The sequence below is a fragment of the Fulmarus glacialis genome, unplaced genomic scaffold (assembly GCF_000690835.1).
Source record: "Fulmarus glacialis isolate BGI_N327 unplaced genomic scaffold, ASM69083v1 scaffold43158, whole genome shotgun sequence".
Lineage (NCBI taxonomy): Eukaryota > Metazoa > Chordata > Aves > Procellariiformes > Procellariidae > Fulmarus > Fulmarus glacialis.
Genome location: NW_009230966.1, coordinates 29,238 through 47,603, shown reverse-complemented (window position 1 = coordinate 47,603; position 18,366 = coordinate 29,238). Strand labels below are relative to the sequence as shown.

The 18,366-nt window shown below is 38.8% G+C and overlaps 1 protein-coding gene across 1 annotated transcript in view; it reads left to right on the top strand.

The window, feature by feature from the left end:
* The window catches only part of SMC5 (structural maintenance of chromosomes 5), a gene marked incomplete at its 5' end in the record, with an annotated part of 43,323 nt that overhangs the window by 18,781 nt on the left and 6,176 nt on the right, over window positions 1-18,366 (top strand). The window contains 9 exon segments of the mRNA XM_009584403.1: window positions 1,183-1,296; window positions 2,421-2,515; window positions 2,700-2,832; window positions 4,847-5,020; window positions 5,150-5,319; window positions 9,998-10,121; window positions 11,696-11,818; window positions 17,571-17,696; window positions 18,318-18,366. The exon segment at window positions 18,318-18,366 is cut by the window's right edge and continues 92 nt beyond it. Coding sequence (XP_009582698.1) covers window positions 1,183-1,296; window positions 2,421-2,515; window positions 2,700-2,832; window positions 4,847-5,020; window positions 5,150-5,319; window positions 9,998-10,121; window positions 11,696-11,818; window positions 17,571-17,696; window positions 18,318-18,366 — 1,108 coding nt within the window.

Genomic DNA, 18,366 nt, shown 5'->3' with positions numbered 1-18,366 from the left:
ATTTTCAAAGAGACTATTGGTTTTGTAGTGCATTCCTCCACCATTGTCCCAGCCTCTTGCAATATGTGCTCCATGTAATGTGAAGAGGATGAAGAACTCCAGTGCACTCCTCTTCCTCTTCAGAATTGCAAGCTTATTTTAATAGTGTATTGCTACAATTTAAATTAGTTGAATATTGAATGTATGTATACTGATTCTTGGGCTTTGTGCATGCGCTAGAACTGCTCAAAATTACTTTTGACCAAGTATTTCCTGTTATTACCAGATCTTCCAATTCTTCCTGGAAGACCACATCAAGTTAATTTTACAAATACCTTGACAGGATGCCTTTGCTTTGACTTGAAGGCCTCATTAACCTCTGTTAACATCCACTAATGTCTGAATTTGTTTTCTTTGATGTAATGGAAGTTAGTCTCATGTACTTATAAATTCTAGCTTTCAAACTGCTAGTAAGTGTACCCAGCCTTTGGCTAACTTGAGGTTATTAAATTGTGTAGTTCTGTGTAATTTTGCCTTTTTATGTGACGTATAGTGACATAATGTCTAATTACTAGTGAGAGTTACTGAAGAATTCTAACATTAACATTTCATTCAGATATGAAAAGCTTCATTCATCTTAAACATGGTTTTTGTTTTTTTTTTAAAGAATTAAAAGAGAATTCAATCAATCTGTGAATCTCTGTCTTTCTAGGGCTTCACAATTCTATATTTGTATTTGGTGATGTTCACTCTGTCCAAATTAAAGGGAACTGCATATGAATAATTTGTGGAGTGTGGCTTTTTCTGGTTTTGATTCCTTACTTTAGTTGTTTCTAGACAGTGAGATACCTTTAGTAGACATGAGATGGTGGTGGTTGCAATTGTAAGGTTAGGGTGGAGTAGAAGAGGAGGAGGTGGTATGGTGGAGACAGTGATAGCTCCAGCAATGCTAAGAAAGGATATGGGTGGTGGAAAACTAAACACAATGACACGTGAGTTACTGTAGGTTTTGTCCCAAGAGAATTGGTTGCAAAAAGGCAGGGGATATGTCTTTAAAGACATTTAAACATTGTCTTTGTTTTCATTAAATGTAGGCTTGGATATCACCTGACTGCTTAAAATTTTTTTTTTTTTTTTTTGGGCGGTGGCGGGGGGTTAAGTCCAATTGTATTAAATCACTTTCTCATTACCTTTCTTTACCAGATCAATATGAAAGACAATAGAAACGCTAAATATGTTGAAAATCACATTTCGGCCAATGACATGAGGGCTTTTGTTTTTGAGAGTCAAGAAGATATGGAAATGTTTCTTGTGGAGGCAAGTAGGCACCAGTTTTAAAAAATTGGTTAAATACTGATGTAGGAGCCCTAAACTTTGGAGTCTACCAAGTAAGTCTGTATTTATTAAGTTTTGATTGGCAAGATCAGCACAATAGCTAATACAAAGTATTCAAAGGTTTTTTTCTGGATTAAGGTTTTCTTCTGGAGTAAGGGTTTTTTTTAAAAGCCTAGACCAACTGGAGGGATGCAGGAATATTAAGAAAAATATTTCTTTTTAGAAATAACTTTTGGCTTCCTTGACAAGGCAATAATCACTGAGGAGAAAATACTGTGACAAGAGCAGAAGCTACTACTAAATGTAGGACCAAGGTTTTCCAATGCCTCCTGACTAAAGAGGCGAGAGGGCGTCTTTTGTGAGAAGACAATGGTCCAAGCAGCAAATCAGGCTTATATTTCCTTATTACTGCTGTTTCCTGGAGTGATAAGAAGATTGTTCCCTTTGAGAGCCAGACAGATGATGCAGGAGAAAAAAGCCACAAGATACAGCATTAACTGTCGTAATGCTTCCCAACTACTGTCCACAGAATAGTGTGATAATGACAAACTGTCCTGGAATTTTTTAAGTTGTATCTGCCCTTCACAGAAGCTAGTAATTTTTATATACGTGAACAGAAGTGGTGATACCTGAGGTTCTGGGGGCTTGTCTTGCCTCTATGGTTGTAGAACCCAGTGCAAGGCTGCTTTAACCAGCTAAACTGATCTTTCATTTGTATCCTCAATCTTTTCTGCCCTGTTAGGATCAGGCTTTTCAGAGCCTCTGTAGTCAGTGGTCTGCCATTATCTGTGCAAAATGGCTGTACAGCCTGAAAGAGGGGGCTTCCTTATTACATTCAGCTTGGATATTTAGATTAAGCACCTCTGGATTTCTTTGATTGCTTTTGTTTTCTCTAATGTGTGGTGTTTTCATGGAGAGACATTAACTGAGCTTGGCTTTTAGAGAATTCAGTCATGCCTGAGCCAGAGTGGATTTCCGTGGGTTCTTCCAGAGGTTGTCAGTTTAAAATAATTCCAATTTTGCGAATCAGGAATAAATACTTGATTTTCATAGAGTGAATCTTTTTGCTCTTTTTCACCAAATAATCTAATGTAATCTATATTTAGATGCGCGATCATCAGAAACTAAGGGTGAATGCTGTATGCGCACCTGCTGAATCACGTGCTGAAAGCTTACCTTCGAGACCTATTGAAGAATTACAGTATGTATCAGATTATCTCAGTGAGGAATGGTTTTAAATACAGTGTTTTGGTGTTGTTGCTATATATTACAATTTTCACCAATTCAATTCTGGGTTAGCGGGACTTGTTTCTGACCCTTCAGTAACTTCAGCTTGCTTACATACCAAATTTTATTTCTGATTTTTATTTTTTTCTCCTCTTCAGCCGATACGGATTTTTCTCATATTTACGAGAGTTATTTGATGCTCCTCATCCTGTGATGAGTTATCTTTGCTCCCAGTACCGTGTTCATGATGTCCCTGTGGGAACAGAGAAGACCAGAAACATGATTGAAAGGGTGAGATGTCCTAAATAGCACGAGCACACCTGTGGTCTAGAGGTTTTTTCGGAAATGCTTCGGCAATTTAATGTGGAGAAAGCAAAAAATTGCTTTAGCCTTTTATTTGGCCTTTAGAAGTGACAACAGTTCATTATACACAAACATACTGCAAAACATTTTAACAAATCCAGTCAATCTAACGCAGTGCTTCACAGAAAGTCAAATATATCTTTCACCTGCATACTGTTCCAAGTCAGTTATATGAAGTTGCTTTATTATAATAACTTCTACTTTAAGTGCCTGAGATGTTCTGTGCAAAATTTTAATCAAATGGTTAATAGTACATGACAATGCTGACCTGTTGTGTTTAAAGCAACAATTAGAAGCTGCTTTTTTTTTTTCTTTTTTTTTTTTTAAAATACATTAAGATGTTCGGTTTCTGGCAAATACAGTTGTATAGCTTCAATCAGAATTGTTGCGATAAATAGTATATAAACGTTTTGGATTCTTAGAAACAGCCTAAGAGCTCCTACTAGGAGTAGTCTCCCTACTTTAGGCTTTCATGGGTTCTTGCAAGCTCATCTTTGCTGAATTATAATGGGTAACACACATGACAGTTTTCAAAATCTTATGTTAAATCCTTATTCACTTCTCTGTCTATGCTGGACATCTATTATCTATCTTTACAGAGAGTGAACTCTTCTTTGAATTCAGAAGACTACTTTGGGCTCTCTGAGAGCAATAAGAGTTGCTTTTTTGAGAAACTCGGGGAACAGGCTGTGCGAATAGAGAACAATTCCTGTTTTGTTGGGATAGCTATTGCTCCTTACAACCTTCTGTGTTTCTGAGGCTCTAAGAATGAGGAAGAAGAAAGTAAAAGTGGAGAGAGTCTTAGACGAAGAGCTCTTCTCTTAATGTTTTTTCTAAGTATTTTCATGTTTAAATTGCAATTCTTCCACCATTTTGTGTTTGTCACCTGTTGAAGCAGATTACTTATATAATAGGTCTTTGAGTTACATTTTGTAAACCAGTCAGAATTATTCCTTAGATACTCCCTCCTTTCCAGAGCTCTGTGGGCAGCAAGTAAAAAATCACTGGTCTAGGGGCAAAGATGAACCACTATTCTGAATGTGTTGCACATGGCACTTTCTCAGCTCAGTGTATAAACTTTTTTCTTTGTTTTTATTATTTTTGATTGAGAAATGCATTGTTTGCAACATTTTGTTTCATGCATGCCAGAGAAAGCTTTAGTTTAAAAGGAGACCTGTTTCATAGAGCTGAGCATGTGGAAAAAGGACTAGGATGGAAGTGTCATGAACCACAGTCTGAGCTGTAAAGCAAAGTAAACATGGTTTTCAGTGTCCAGGAACCAAATCAACAGAATATTGCTGGTACTGTGTATATAAACGGAAAAAAATCTTTAGTCAAAATATGTTGTCCTATGGAGGCTTTTTGTTGTTTGTGGTTTACTGGATGCTTTATATCCTTTTGAAGTACTATACTACCTTGCGTTACGGTAAATCTTTAGGTATTTTTAATATCCCTTTTTACTCAAGTAATTTAAAAATAGTAACTCTAGTATTTTTATATGTCATTTTTTTGTTCCCTAGAGATGCATTTGCTTCACTAAAGTTCATGCATTACAGCTCACCTTATAGTTTAATCTATTAATTTCTTAAGTATTTTGGTTCTTTGGTACACAGACTACATTTGCATGTTATACATCCACAGCAAGTACAGTCCTTGTTCATGATGCAGTACAAATATTAACAGTTTTTTCCAGTGTCTATCTGTAATACCCGAATAATCAGAACCTGTTTAATTGGTTATGGTAGCATACTCTGACAGTATCTTAACAGTTCTTTTCTGCATTAAACTTAGCATCATCTTTTTGCAAAGGCTTGTTAACAAGTTGGAGCCTTGAATAAGCTGAAGTTCTTTACTGTGGATTTTAGCTAGTTTATTCTTTGTTCTGAAAAGCATTGCCTTAAGTAATGCTTTTGTCAGATTAATATTTTTGTGTGTTTTTTAGGTCATACAAGAAACCAAACTTAAGCAAATATACACAGCAGAAGAAAAATACATTGTTAAAGTATCTGCTTATACAAACCTAACCCTCTCTACTAACACATCCCTAAGGGTGGCACAGTTTCTCACTAGTTCAGTGGATACGGATGAAAGAAGACAGTTGGAAAACCAGCAACAGGTAGGAATTTATTTCTGTGCTGTATATGGTGTGAACTACTACCCGTTTTATCCTGCATAGTCTGTTTGCATGTGTTAGAATAGTATGTTTGTAGTAGGAATGCTAGCGGTGTGTGTTCTTTTATTTCAGGACATCAATAACACATTAAAGTCATTGGATGTGCATTTGACTACATTGTTTGAGAGACAGAAACATCTGGAACACAGAGACAATGAGCTCAGGCAACAGAAGAAGGAGCTTTTAGAGAGAGGAAACAGGAGGAGACAGTTGGAATCAAAAATTGGTGTGAAGTATGATAGGTAGGAAACAAGCCATATTATCTATCAATCATGAACAGTTTTAATAACAAAGGTATTTTGGCTTCCTCTTACTGCAGTGTGCTTTTGACCTTACAAAGTAACCAGTAGTTGAGCATCAGATACAGGTAATAATCAAGACAGAGAAGGTGTTTAGAAATGGAGATTAAGACAGTATTTGAGAAACCATGTAACAATGTTCCAGGTGGTTTGCTGTAATAAAATCATAGGATTCCAGTGAGAGATCATTCACTCAAATATTAACATAGTCTTCTGTCTTGGTAACACATATCTAGATAATACCATAACATACATAAATGGTACTAAGTAAGCATGTCAGGGATCGAGTTGGACCCTGACTGTCCACAGTATTTGTCTTAACGTATTTTCTGGTTTTGTGGGCCTCTGCAATTAGTTCTTCTGTTACTGCTTTGTCATAAGAGAGAACCTGATCGTGGTTCAAGAGGTATTTCACTCAATCTCACAGTCCCAGAAGGTAGTGTAGACGAGATTGCCCCAGGCTTCACTCCCTCCACTGCTGTAACACAGTCCCAGCAGACCTTGTAACCTCAAATACTCCTATATGTTCTTAGGCCACACCGCTTTTCATTTTCTGAAAGTTGGTACTGGTGCTTGTGTGCACAGCTCTTGTGTTACTTATGGTGCATTAAACTGAAAAATGTTGAGAGAGAAGACAAAAAAAAAAAAAAAAGAAAAGAAAAATAGGGCTGCAGGGATGTTAGAGGGACCAGAGTCAACTGCTGTATAGTCAAAAGTGTCCAGATTGCTGTGAAAAGAAGCAGATTTAAACAATGTGGATGTAAGCTTAGCCTCAAAGCCCAGTGTTGCTCTCGGGTTTCTTATTAGGGTTACATGTATTGTCATGGTGTTTTACTAGAATACAGAATATGGTTTGAAGGCAGGAGGTGGACCCTTTGCCTAAACAAATATTGATTAAATCCTTCCCTTTGAAAAAATAATTAAAGTCTTTTAATTTTGAATAGGGGTAAGAATCCTGACACAATTACAGACAAGGCTGTTACAGTTTTTCTTGTACAATGGATGTCTTTCTGTAGAGATAGAAATTATTGAAATAATCCTTGTAGTGAGTGTAACTGTTTTCAAATACTCATGTTTCTGATTGATATGAGTATCTGAATAAAGCTGGATATAATTTTGAAAGTAATGTACAGTGACAGAATCACTTAGGTTGTAAGGGACTTCATGTAATCTCTAGTCCAGCCGTGTTCTCAAAGCAAAGTCAACAGTGAATTCAGACCAGGTTTTCAGGACTGTATCCCACTGCATCTTGAAAGTCTCCATGGAGGTTGCATGACCTGTTTGGACATCCTTTTCCACTGCTTGGCTGTCCTTATGGGGAAAAAGTTTCTACTGACATCCAGTTGGGATCTTTCTTGTTTCAACTTATGTCCACTGTCTGTCATCCTTCGACTATGCACCTCTTATAAGAACCTGGTTCCATCCTGTCGATGGTTTCGTTGTGGGAAGGATAATAGGGGGTTGCTATTAGGTGCCCTGAAGCTGTCTCTTGTCTAGGGTGAACAAGCTGAGCACCTTGTAGGGTCGGTGCTGTAGCCCCTGACCATGTTGGTTGCTTTCCAAGTTTATTCCAGTTTGTTGATGTTTGGGGCGGTGGGCAAAACTGGGTGCAGTGCTGAACAGAGAGGAAAAACCACTCTCCTCCTGCCTGTGCTTGCAGGGCCGGTGCTGTAGTCCCTGACCATGTTGGTTGCTTTCCAAGTTTATTCCAGTTTGTTGATGTTTGGGGCGGTGGGCAAAACTGGGTGCAGTGCTGAACAGAGAGGAAAAACCACTCTCCTCCTGCCTGTGCTTCCATTCATACAGCCAAGGATGCTGAGGGACCTTGTTGCTGCCAGGGCGCACTGCTGGTTTATGCTCAGCTCATTGTCCACCAATACCTCAAGTCCATCCCTGCAGAGCTTCTCTGTCCCGAGCCTGTATCACTGCCAGACCCACTTTCTTCCCAGAGACAGAACTCAGCATTTGCCCTTGCTGAATCTTACGAGCTTTTTGTCAACTCCTTCCTCCAGCCGCAGCAGAGCCCTCTGAACGGCAGGCCTTTTGCTCCCCCCAGTTCAGTCATCTGAAAACTTTGAGAGTGCCCTCTGTCTGCTCCTCCGTGTCACTGGCAGGGATGTTAAACAGGACAGGTCCCAGGACTTAATCCCCACTTGATACTGGCCTCCAGGCAGAATACAACAGAATAACCATGACCCTCTGAGGCTGACCATCCAACCACTCTTTTTTTTTTTTTTTTTTTTTTTACCGATCTAGTCTGGAATGGGTCTGGATCCAGCAGCCTGAGAGGAAGGTGGGGCTGATGCAGCTTAATGCTGCCAGGTGCAACCAGTAGTGAGGCTGAGCCTGTCTTCCCAGTAGACACGTTCACACAAAGCACATCTAAACAGCATGTATGTACGTATTTACACACAGCCAGCCGTTTGGACAGAGATGGACAGATGGACACACAGGGCAGATTGAGCAAACACAGCACCAGTAGCCTGTCTGAGCAGGACAGGGCTCCCCTAGCGAGACTGTGCATACATATGGGCAATGTGGATCCTGTCAGCAGCTGGGTCCAAACACTCTGAGTCTGCACGGTAGCTGCCCCTAGACCTCAGTCTTTTCAGTTGCTGGTACCTGGCATGCAAACCCCCAAGGCTGCAGCCCTGCTCCTGTTGCCTGTACAGGCTGCTTCACTCACCAGTGTGCACACGTACGCAGAACTGGCTGGGACTCCCTGGTTTCCCAGTATTGAACTCTGTGGTCTTACCCTCGAGACACACAAGCATACAAATGCACAGAGGTAGCCATGACTCCCCTAGTCCCGCCCAATAGCCAGTACCCCTGTCATCTTACCCTTAAATACATACACATACCAGCAGGTCTCACCCCTAAAGACAGCAGACCTTATGGTCTCTGGCAGCCAGGCTGGACTCCCCTGGTCCCCCCAATAGCCATCTCTTCCTGTGGTCTCACCCTTAGTGACACACATACCTCCTTGGCTCCCAGGCCACTTCATCTACTTGCCAGCTAGTCTGGCTTGGTCTTTGCTAGGGATCAAACACTCACTTGCACACCTGCTGGCACCATGGACACATGGGTCTGGCACCATGGACACATGGGTCTCTGACCTGTGGTCCTACTACAGTGGCTGTCACTTTGGTCTCTCCAGTTGCTGGCACCACAGACAAGCAGGCCCTCTCCTCTGACTTGTGATCTGACTATAGTTGCTTGCACTTAGACTCCTGTACACATACATGAATGCTGAATAGAGAGTCCCTCACTGAGGAAAAGAGTGAAAAATGGAGTTAAATAAGAAAAGAGTGTGCCAGTTGGGCATGGCTGGACAAACGTATTGACCAGCCAGTTATTTACAGGTAACTGTCCCTTTTATCCCCATATCCCTCTGTTTTCCCACACTAGTTCCTCTCCAAGTCATCTAGATCTCTCCCTTTCCCTGCATTTGGTTTCTCCTCTGAATATCCAATAGCAAGTCCTGCACAGTTGCAAAATGCTTTTCTGATGCATCCCATGATGTCTCCTATACAACCAGGAAACAACCCCCTTCAGTCCAGAGGGTGCTGTGGTGTTGACTTATCTTATTGGCTCTCACACGTGAACACTGGTGCTGAGGCTGTCCTGGGACAGGGTGTCCCTTCCTCTGAGTCCTTAATTTGGGCTCCCGCTTGCTAGGGTGCCCCTGTGCTTCTCTGGGCTTGTGGAGATGGGCATTTCATGGGCTGATGGCTCCTGTAATGGGCCTGGTGGTAGCCAGGGTAGGGTATTATTTGGGCTTCCCCCACCTGCTATTGTCTTTCATTTATGGGTGTGCAGGTGAGCTTTTTATCAGATAACCTAACTGAAAGCTTTGCTAAAATTGAGGTAAATGGCAAGCACTTGATCTCCTGTCATCCAGCTTTTCTACAATTGGGTTCATCAGTTATGATGCACCGTGGGTGAATGCTTACTGATTCTTCCTGATCACCTTCTCTCTTATGACACTAGAATTATTTTCCAAGCGGACTTGCTCCGTGATTTTCTTAGGGATCAAAGTAAGAATGATTGGTTTGTAGTTTCCTGGATCATCCTCTTGGCCTGTTCGGCCATTTTTGAAGATCTACAAATGCTTTGCAGCTCGCTAAACGTCATGATTATTTCATGAACTTCTTCATAATTATGTGTTTTTTGAGGTTTAAAACGAGTGAAAATTCTGGTTTTCTGCAGTAAGTTAAGGACACTTTTTTTTTACTAATATATATAACATGAATTAAGCAAACCTCCTGAACTCTCCTATGTTGTATTGTTGCAAGGAACTAGCAGCAGAAGAAAAAAGTCATCCTTATACTGATTTCTTTTTTTTTTTTAATCTGAAATTTACAGAAGTAAAGGAGTATGGTTGCTGAGTGAAGCCCTTAGTCACCAAAATCAGAGTTTCTTTAATTATGAAATTTTTGTCTTTTGAATTTCGTAGGTTTAAAGTGCATAGATTGGGAGTGCCTGTAATGTGTTTGGAATGTTTAGGTATACAAATTCCTATTCTTGCTAACCGTTGGTTCATCACCAAGATTAAGAATTTTTGTATTTTTGTACAATTTATTTTTAATCAGGATTAATCAAATACTGATTCCTCCCATAGTTTAAAACAGTTGGAACAAGATGCTATCAACCTAGAGAAGGAATCTCAACAGGCAAATGTAAAGATCAAAGAAATAAATATCCAAAAAGCAAGACTTGTAACTGAATTAATGCATCTCATAAAGGTATGTATTTTTAACTTGGTACGTGTTCCACTACTGTGAAAAGTCCAATTCATCTAACTTAAGTAGGAGGTATGGAACATTTGGGTGTGTTACTGTAAATGTTTAGGAGCTAACTTGTTTCAATATAAACACCTTTTGAAGCTTTTATGAACTTGTTCATCTGTCATTGATTTGATTTGTAGATCATTTGCATGCATTTATTTAGACTCTCAGTGACTGAAGTCTTACGATCCATGGACTGATTCAGTAAATACAGGAATGAACTAGGAATGAACTGTGTAACCATTTCAGCCTGTACATTTTCAGAATACTGCGTAATTCTGTGAACTGTTCCTTCCACCCTACTTCATAATCTCCTTTTTTTTGTTGTTTTTATTGGGAGAAAAGAGTAGTCATTAGTCATGAGAAAAACTGACCCGAAACTGTAAGGATCTATGATTGGGGAAGAGGGCTAGGGTGGGAAAAGTACTCAACCTCATGACATTGAGCCTGAGACTTTTCTTTAACTCAAAAAAGAAGAAAACAGTCTGGACTTAATTGTTGCTTTAGCTTAGCCTGTAAGACCCAATAATTTACTTCTCTGATAATTGTTTTTAAACTGTTTAAGTGGATTGGAAATTAATAAACTTATTCCTATGTCCAAGTTCATACTGTAGAAACTTTGTATTGAAATGACAAATAGTCATTTCACAAAGATCTCAGACCTTGGCTCACTATTGTAGTCAGAAGCTGACACTCTTAAAACTTCATCCTGCAGGTCCCCTAGGTCTACAGTTGGAACCTTGTCCTCCCTTTCATTAAGAGAGAGGATTCCTTTGTATTTATATGCTGATCATTAAAAAAAAAAAAAAATGGTAAACAGGTGTTCTCAATGCCCCATAATTCGAGGTTTGAAGCTACCCTTCACACAGTCAAGAATATATTGCTGATTTTGAAGCCTCTAGACCATTCCTGAGGCTGACTCGTTTAAAGAAGCAACCATTTTAATGTCAAAGTTGTCAAACCATGTTCTGGGGATCACTAAACCCTGTTAGGAAACTTCCAAAATAGAGCCTTCTTTGGTTGTCATATGCTGTTCCAGTTAAGACACAAGACACTAGAGTCACTGTAAATCTGGTCAGTCATCTTGCATTGCCAGTTAGAGAGGCATATATTTTATGTATTTATTTTTTGACCTTTTTCCATCTCTCTGTGTAACTTATGAAGTCCACCAAAATCTACCTGTTGGATTCTGTCTCTGAGAAAGAATTGAGATGGCTTGTCTTTTCTCACCTTTCACATGGTGTAGGGAAGGAGAATGTGCTTTTTTGGTGTAAAATGTTTTGGTTGCAGGTGATATATATATGCTTACAGATTAGAAGTACATGGGGACTATACATCTTGAAGAGCTTGGCTCACCAATAAGTCACCTTTCTTTTTCATTGAATTTGACAGACAGCAGTGTTGAAGAGCTGAACACAGTGTGAAATTGTATGTTATGACTAAAAAATGGGTAGTTTCTAAAGCCTGATAGTGATTATATCCGTTTTGAGCCTCTTGTGGAAAAAAATGACACCTTCTGTTTTCCTGTGTAGAATTGCATATCACTGAACTTCCTCAAAGCAGATTTGGTTCTTCAGAGCACTATGGTGGCTGCTGAGAAGAACAGACTAGAATCAGAGTATAAAGCAGCAAGTGTACAGCTAAGAGCTGCAGAGGTAACCATTTCTATGAATACTGGGATATCTACTATGAAAACATTTTCTGTGGAAGCCTTTATGGTATGGGGAAGAATGCTTCTGTGTCTGTGTTTGGAAATGGGTATTAGTACTGCTAAACATTTAGCCTTATTTGTGTAGTTTGACTTCAGCCTCTTCATTTAAAACTGAATAGGAGCTTTGCCTTCCTCAATTAAGACAGCTAAGCTGTGAAAATGTGCTGAGCAGTCATCATGTCCTGGATCTTTTTATTATAATGCATAGTGTGTGTTAGAAGGCTAGCTGTTACATGGAAGTATTATTTTTCTTCCTACTCTGTTCGTAGACAAGTAGCCCCAACCCACATGGGAAATGCAAGCTCAAGATGAACCAGAAAGTACTGTATCAGGGTAGAGCAGAGCTGTTTTACCTTTCTTTTATAGCTTATTTTCTGATACTGTAATTAAATGCCTTTTTTGGAGGACAGAAAGGAGGATAAACAGTCCTTCTATTGTTCAGGTAAAAAGACAGTCTCTGAGGAGTTAGTTCCGCAGACAAGCACTCTTTTCTAAGAGCAGAGGATGCTGTGACCTCTCATGGGTTGGTGCATAGAGGTCAATTTTTGTATTTGTGTAGCAGTACAATCTTTCAATGTACTGGGGAAAAAACTGTCAAAGTGCAGGATGGTAAGTTTTTTCCTTATCTTGCAAGAGTCAGGTTAACCGTAACCTACTGCTAATTCAGTTTGATCCACACACACACAAAAAATTGCTGTTAAATTGGAAAGCAGTTCAAAAGGTAAGTGGTAGTTATTTCGGATGCACTTCCAAAAAAAATGACCGTGGCATGTATTTAGAAAATCACTTGAGGTTGTAGGTATCATCACTTGCAGGAAAACTAGGAAGAGGAGAACTTCCTAAGGGGAGCAAAAAGTAACTTGAAGACAAGTCCATCACGTTACTTGGAAAATCACTATTGCATCAGTTCTCTCACGTGATGCAGCTGTTACTCAGCTGTTACTCAGACTTCATCAAAATCTAATGCAAATAGCTTCATTGCTAGAGCTCAGTAAGGAGTAAGAATGTATTACAAAGCTGTGAACCTCATGTGAGTAGTGTGTATCGCCACTGGGAAATTTATTTAATATTTTTAGTTCTCTCTGTCCCCATCATCTCCATCGTTTAGAGAGTAGCTTGGGTTGGTACACGGGTAGATGTCTGGTCAGATCAGTAGACAGGACTTGTAAGGTAAATGTTCTGATAATTCTTGGTTGAACAAAAATTGCCTCCTTCCCTAGTGAAGAGGTGTTTGAGTCAGCTGAAGTCCCATTAGTCATCGTTACTGGGTTACATTCAACCACATAAGTAGAGGAATCATACCAGAGCTTATATTTTGGATGGTTGGTTCTAGGAACATTAAAACAGAAAAAAACCCTAAAGTCACTAATCCCAGTGCTTATCACTTCAAGAAGTTTAACTGGTCTTGAGGAAAACTCTTCTGAGTATTCAAGTGCATCTTAAGTTTTCACGTACATGGAAGTCCAAAACCACGTTTCCCCATATAATGCATGTTGAGTCTTTGAATTAAGTCTTTAGCCCCCCCCTTTTTTTTTTTCCTAGAAGTTCTGTCCTGTATTGCCCCGTGAATGATGTATGTTGTACACTCTCTGCTTTATTTCTTGTTTTCTGCCTTGAGATGCACTTTCACGGAAAAAACTCAGTATTTCTTAGCTTCATTTCAAATTAAGTGTTATTTGAAATAGTATGTTTAAATCGGCCCTTTCCTGCAACTTCCTAGTGGCTTTGGCTGTGATAAATTTTTTTCTATAGCAGTACTGTGTTAAGGTAGTCTTGCTCCAAAGCTGCCCATGAGGATGCTATCACAACACTTCGAGGAAGTCTTGCAAAGAGTTGCTGCATGTTTTTATAAAATAAATAAACCTGCAAAAATGAGGAAGCCAAACAGAAATAGAAATAAGTATGTTGTACAAAAGATGTGTAGTGGACTAAATTGGAGCCTAAACACTACCATTAATTCTCTATTTAATCAGCAGACATTTTTGTAGGTCATGTGCTGGTCGTGATGCATTCATTGAAATTGGAATGGTGAGTATCAGCCAAAGAAACGACAAAACTTTGTTAATACTTAGCACTTGCTCATGGTGTTTATCTCCCAAGCAATCTTAAGTCTTTATAATACCTGAGTAAATGTCTGATTAAGATTTGAAGCAAACACAAACCCCACTTAGTACATTTAAGAGAAGATCACATATGTTCCTTTTGTGAGGTCTTGGCACTGGGGTACTGTAGAGAGAGCAGCATGTTTGTTGCTTTATGATGGGTTTTTTTAACCACTTAGATGGAAAGGCCAAAAAAGTAAATGTTTTTGAACAAGTCAAGTTAGCAACAACGGATTTCTGGGGTTTGTATTTTGTCATTGCAGTTCAAGTGGGAACCTTAGTGTTATTTTAACAACTCCTTGTATTTAATTTATTTAATAAGCCTAAGAAGCAAATCTGTGTTTGTGACCCATACTGAACATTAGGGAGGATTGTTAGCCCCATCTGCTCATTAGATAATTGGCACAGTTGCCTGCATGTTTATGATGGTTGTTAGAAAGAGTCTTGCTAATTGTCTTGCTTCGATAGCTTGTTAATTTTCAGGTTCATTTGGTGTAAATTTGTTTAAATAATTGGTATTAATACCCAGTATGTACATCGCTGCATTTGCTCCTTAAGCCAAGTTTTAAGAAAATGCAGATTCTGTTTTTCTATGTATAAATTTCCAAACTTCAAATAATTAAATGCTGTCACCAAGCATGTGTTCAAACACAAATTCGTGAGAAAACATTGGCTGCTGGTAACTATATTTTCTTTAACCAGCTTCTTATTTTGCACAAAACCAGTTGCGGTATTGATGAGCACAACAGAATACAAATTGTGTGCATACAGAATATAATTGGTTTCTGCTCTTTGGTAGGTGTCTTTCAAGAAGCTGTAATCGCAGCCCCACACTAGTACAGAACTTTCCTGAAGTACCTGGATAAAGCTCTTTCCAAGTTGGTTCTTATGCTGTTGGCTGAAACAAATGTAAAGCTCTGTCTAGGCTATGATTTTTCAAGGTAGCATCTCTGTTCAAAATGGTAATCCATTGTACTTGGAGTTACTTTTTTGTCTATATGGTTTTATTGAGGCACCTTCAGGAAATCAACAGGAACCTTAACGTTGCCATGCACTTGTGAATATATGGGAGGGAGAAGGAATCAAAACTTGTGTATTTTTATTTATATTTATCTAACTTCTGTTTAGCATGTGGTCATGACAATCAACTGGCAAAGCTGAATGAAAATTGAGATTTACCTTGTTGTTGAATTTCAGTGCATCTATTCTAATATATGCTTCATAACCACATCAAATGCCTACTGCTTCCCAGTCTTCCTATTGAATGCTGAGGTTTTCCTCTGCCCAAACATATATCTTCCTTTTCACACGCTGAAGAATTTTACTTGCCTTAGGTGTGGGTCAGGCATATTCAATGTTGAATCTATTCCAGATTTTCTGTGCCTAGAGATCAGCTTGAAATTTTGTTTCATGCAGTTCTCCAGGGTTTCAAATGGGAGCTTTATGTACAATTGAGAGCTGAGATTCCCCATTTCAGATGATTCAGAATTGACTTTGGCTCTGGAAATGGTCAAAGTCATAAGTTTATACATAAGTATAAAATTTATGTTTCTTGTATAAAAAAGTATGGGTGTGCTGCCTTTCACTGGATCCTTTGCCTTTATTACATGAGGTCAAACACATTTCTGGGATCCAAAATACAGTTTTAATTTAGAACTTTCTAAAACGTTCCTAAAAATTGTTTATTAAATGTATTACAGGGCATAGGTAGATATGTAGTGGAACATAAGCATTGTGGAGTACAGTTTTTATTTGTGCTAATTCAGAATGACATAAGATCTTGGCTGTAACCAAAAGGAGGGCCATCCTCCACTTATTGCTGTTTTATCTGGATAGCTCTAATGCCAGTCCCTCTTGCCCCCAAGTGACTTTTCCCTCCATCTCTACAATAGGCTTTATGAAGTCTGTGTGTGGGAAGTCTTAAAAAGGCCTTTTTGTTTGGTTGGTTTTTACCTTTCTGAAAACATCAACACAGTGTAGAAAGATATCTTTACAGTGTGTGTGTGAAGATTGTGAAATGCTTACCTCTAATGCAAAATCTATTTCCTGGTGCTTGGTGGAAGGAAGGAAAAACACAATTTTTGAGTTGATATATGCTGTAGAGAACAGCAGCCCTAATTCTTGAGTGAGTGTGAGAACTCCATTGATGATCAGTCATGATCGTATCTGTTCCTACTGCTTCTGTTGTATTTAATAGATAAAGATTAATTAAATTGCCAGAAAGTAAGGCGAGTTGCTATCAGTGTCTGTGTCCTGTATTTTAAAAATGTGGAATAAACATTTATCTAACTGTATAATATCCAAATGAACACTTTGAAAATTTTTTGCCACTGGAGGGCTCCCAGATTTAACTGAAGTACACAACAATAAAAATAGGGAAGGTAAAGCTCTCCCAAGTGTAAGAACATAACTAAATTTCCAAACCGTCAGAAGAAAGTTCTGAAGCAAAATATTTGCATATGGATTTTAAGTTAGAATTTTGTGCCTCTGAAAAACATGAAAACAGTGTATTCCCATCCTGTAACTGTCTGTTAAAAAGATGGATTGCATGTAATCACTGAGTACATGTATACTAAAATAACTTGGATTAAAAGCTCCAGTATCTTGGTATGTACTCCTCTTCACTTCTAAGTGGTTGGCAGCTCCCAGCTGTCTGCAGTTGGGTGCTCACCTGAGCTGGGAGACAGCAGCAAGCAGTTACTCCCAAGCACTGCCAGCTCAGCATTTGGAAGCAGCAGGCCTGCGGTAGGGACCGTGTGTATAGAGATAACTGGGGGCAAAGGGGAAGAGATACTTAAGGCTCTCCAAGTTTTTTGCCTGAATACTGCTTATTTGAGATAATCTTTAGCTTAGTGTTTCATGAAGGTATCATATTTTGTGTATTGTATTTTAACAGCTGTTGTGGTAACATTGCATTATAAAAGTCATAGGGCTGGGTTGGCCACTTACCTGTAGTAAGTTCCAAAGAGTTTAGCCTTGAGACCACTGTTCAAAACCAGAAGCTGTACCTGCTTTTCACTTATTTTTCAGCACTAGTTTAAAGATTATATGTGTTTCCGTTCTGTATTTTGCTGGCTGTATTACAGAGGTAGAAGGTGAAATAGCAAAGGAAGTACTTTTAATTGTGTAATTATGATGTTTACTCTCTAAAATTTCAGCTAAAATACCATTCAGTGTACATCATGTCCACCATGTTCTGCCAAGCAGATAAATACAGTTGAGTGGGAGCTAATAAAAAATAAGGCTCCTAGTAGCTATGTTTCAGCTTATAGGGAGTTTCCTGTAAAGTAGTCTATTTTGAGACATATATTGAATCTACAGGCACACTTGTCTAGTTGAGAGAAAATAAATTTAGCTATGTTATAAGAACATGCTTTTGATCAGTTTACCTTGGCATCTGTTGACTTTGAGCAGAGAGGCAGAATGAGTTCTCTGTGTTGAAACAAAGATTTTCGATCTTTAAGCAGTCTGATTTCACCTACATTCTCTGATTTGGATGTTGTTTGTGGCCAGTGTGATAGTGTCACCTCTGTAAATTTATAATATAGTGGAAAAAAAAGTGTATCTTAATATCTCTAAAATCTTTTCTAACAGCAACAATTTCGTGAACTGGATGATAGGAAGCGAGTTCTTACAGAGAACTGCAAGGAATTGCTGAAAAAAGCTCGACAGGTCTGCAAACTGAGTCCGGATCAACATCTTCCAAAAGAATTTCAAACTGTATGTAGAAAAACGAATCTCCACATATATCTCAAATTTTGGATGATGTATACCATCCTAACTTCTCCAGCAAAGAGTATTGTATATTTTATATTAGAAGGCTGCCAGTAAAGGATCATGTGTACTTCTGTTCATGCTGACTCATATATTGTCACTTATCGTTTTAAAGCACCTTTAAATAGTGTTGGGATATCTTCTGACTATCACTTTGTTTTGTGCACAGGGGAGAGAAAATTTGATCTGTAATTTCAATTAAGCTCTATAGTCTTGTGTTCACAGAAATAATTAGAGGCTGTATTTTTCTAGCTTCTTGCTCTAATGGAGCAACACAAAAGAACTGAAATCTTACTTATCTGGAGGTCTTCCCAGCCTGTAGAAGTATTTGCATGGCTTAACTAGCATAGCCCCTGGCTTATATCAAGTCTGTGAGCATCTGTACCTGCACAAGGTAGCAACTAAGGAGCAATTAATTGTGTATCTTTGTTGTGTAGTAGCACTTCTAGCCTTCTTTCTCTGTCCAGAATAGTTTGTGAGGGAATCTTGCTGTGTTAAATTTTGAATATGTGGCATCCTGATTAAAAGTAATAGAATATTTTATGGCTTATTTTACTCAAACTTGAGTCCTTCATTAGCATTGCTGTGTAACACATGCATCCTTTCTCTTATAGGC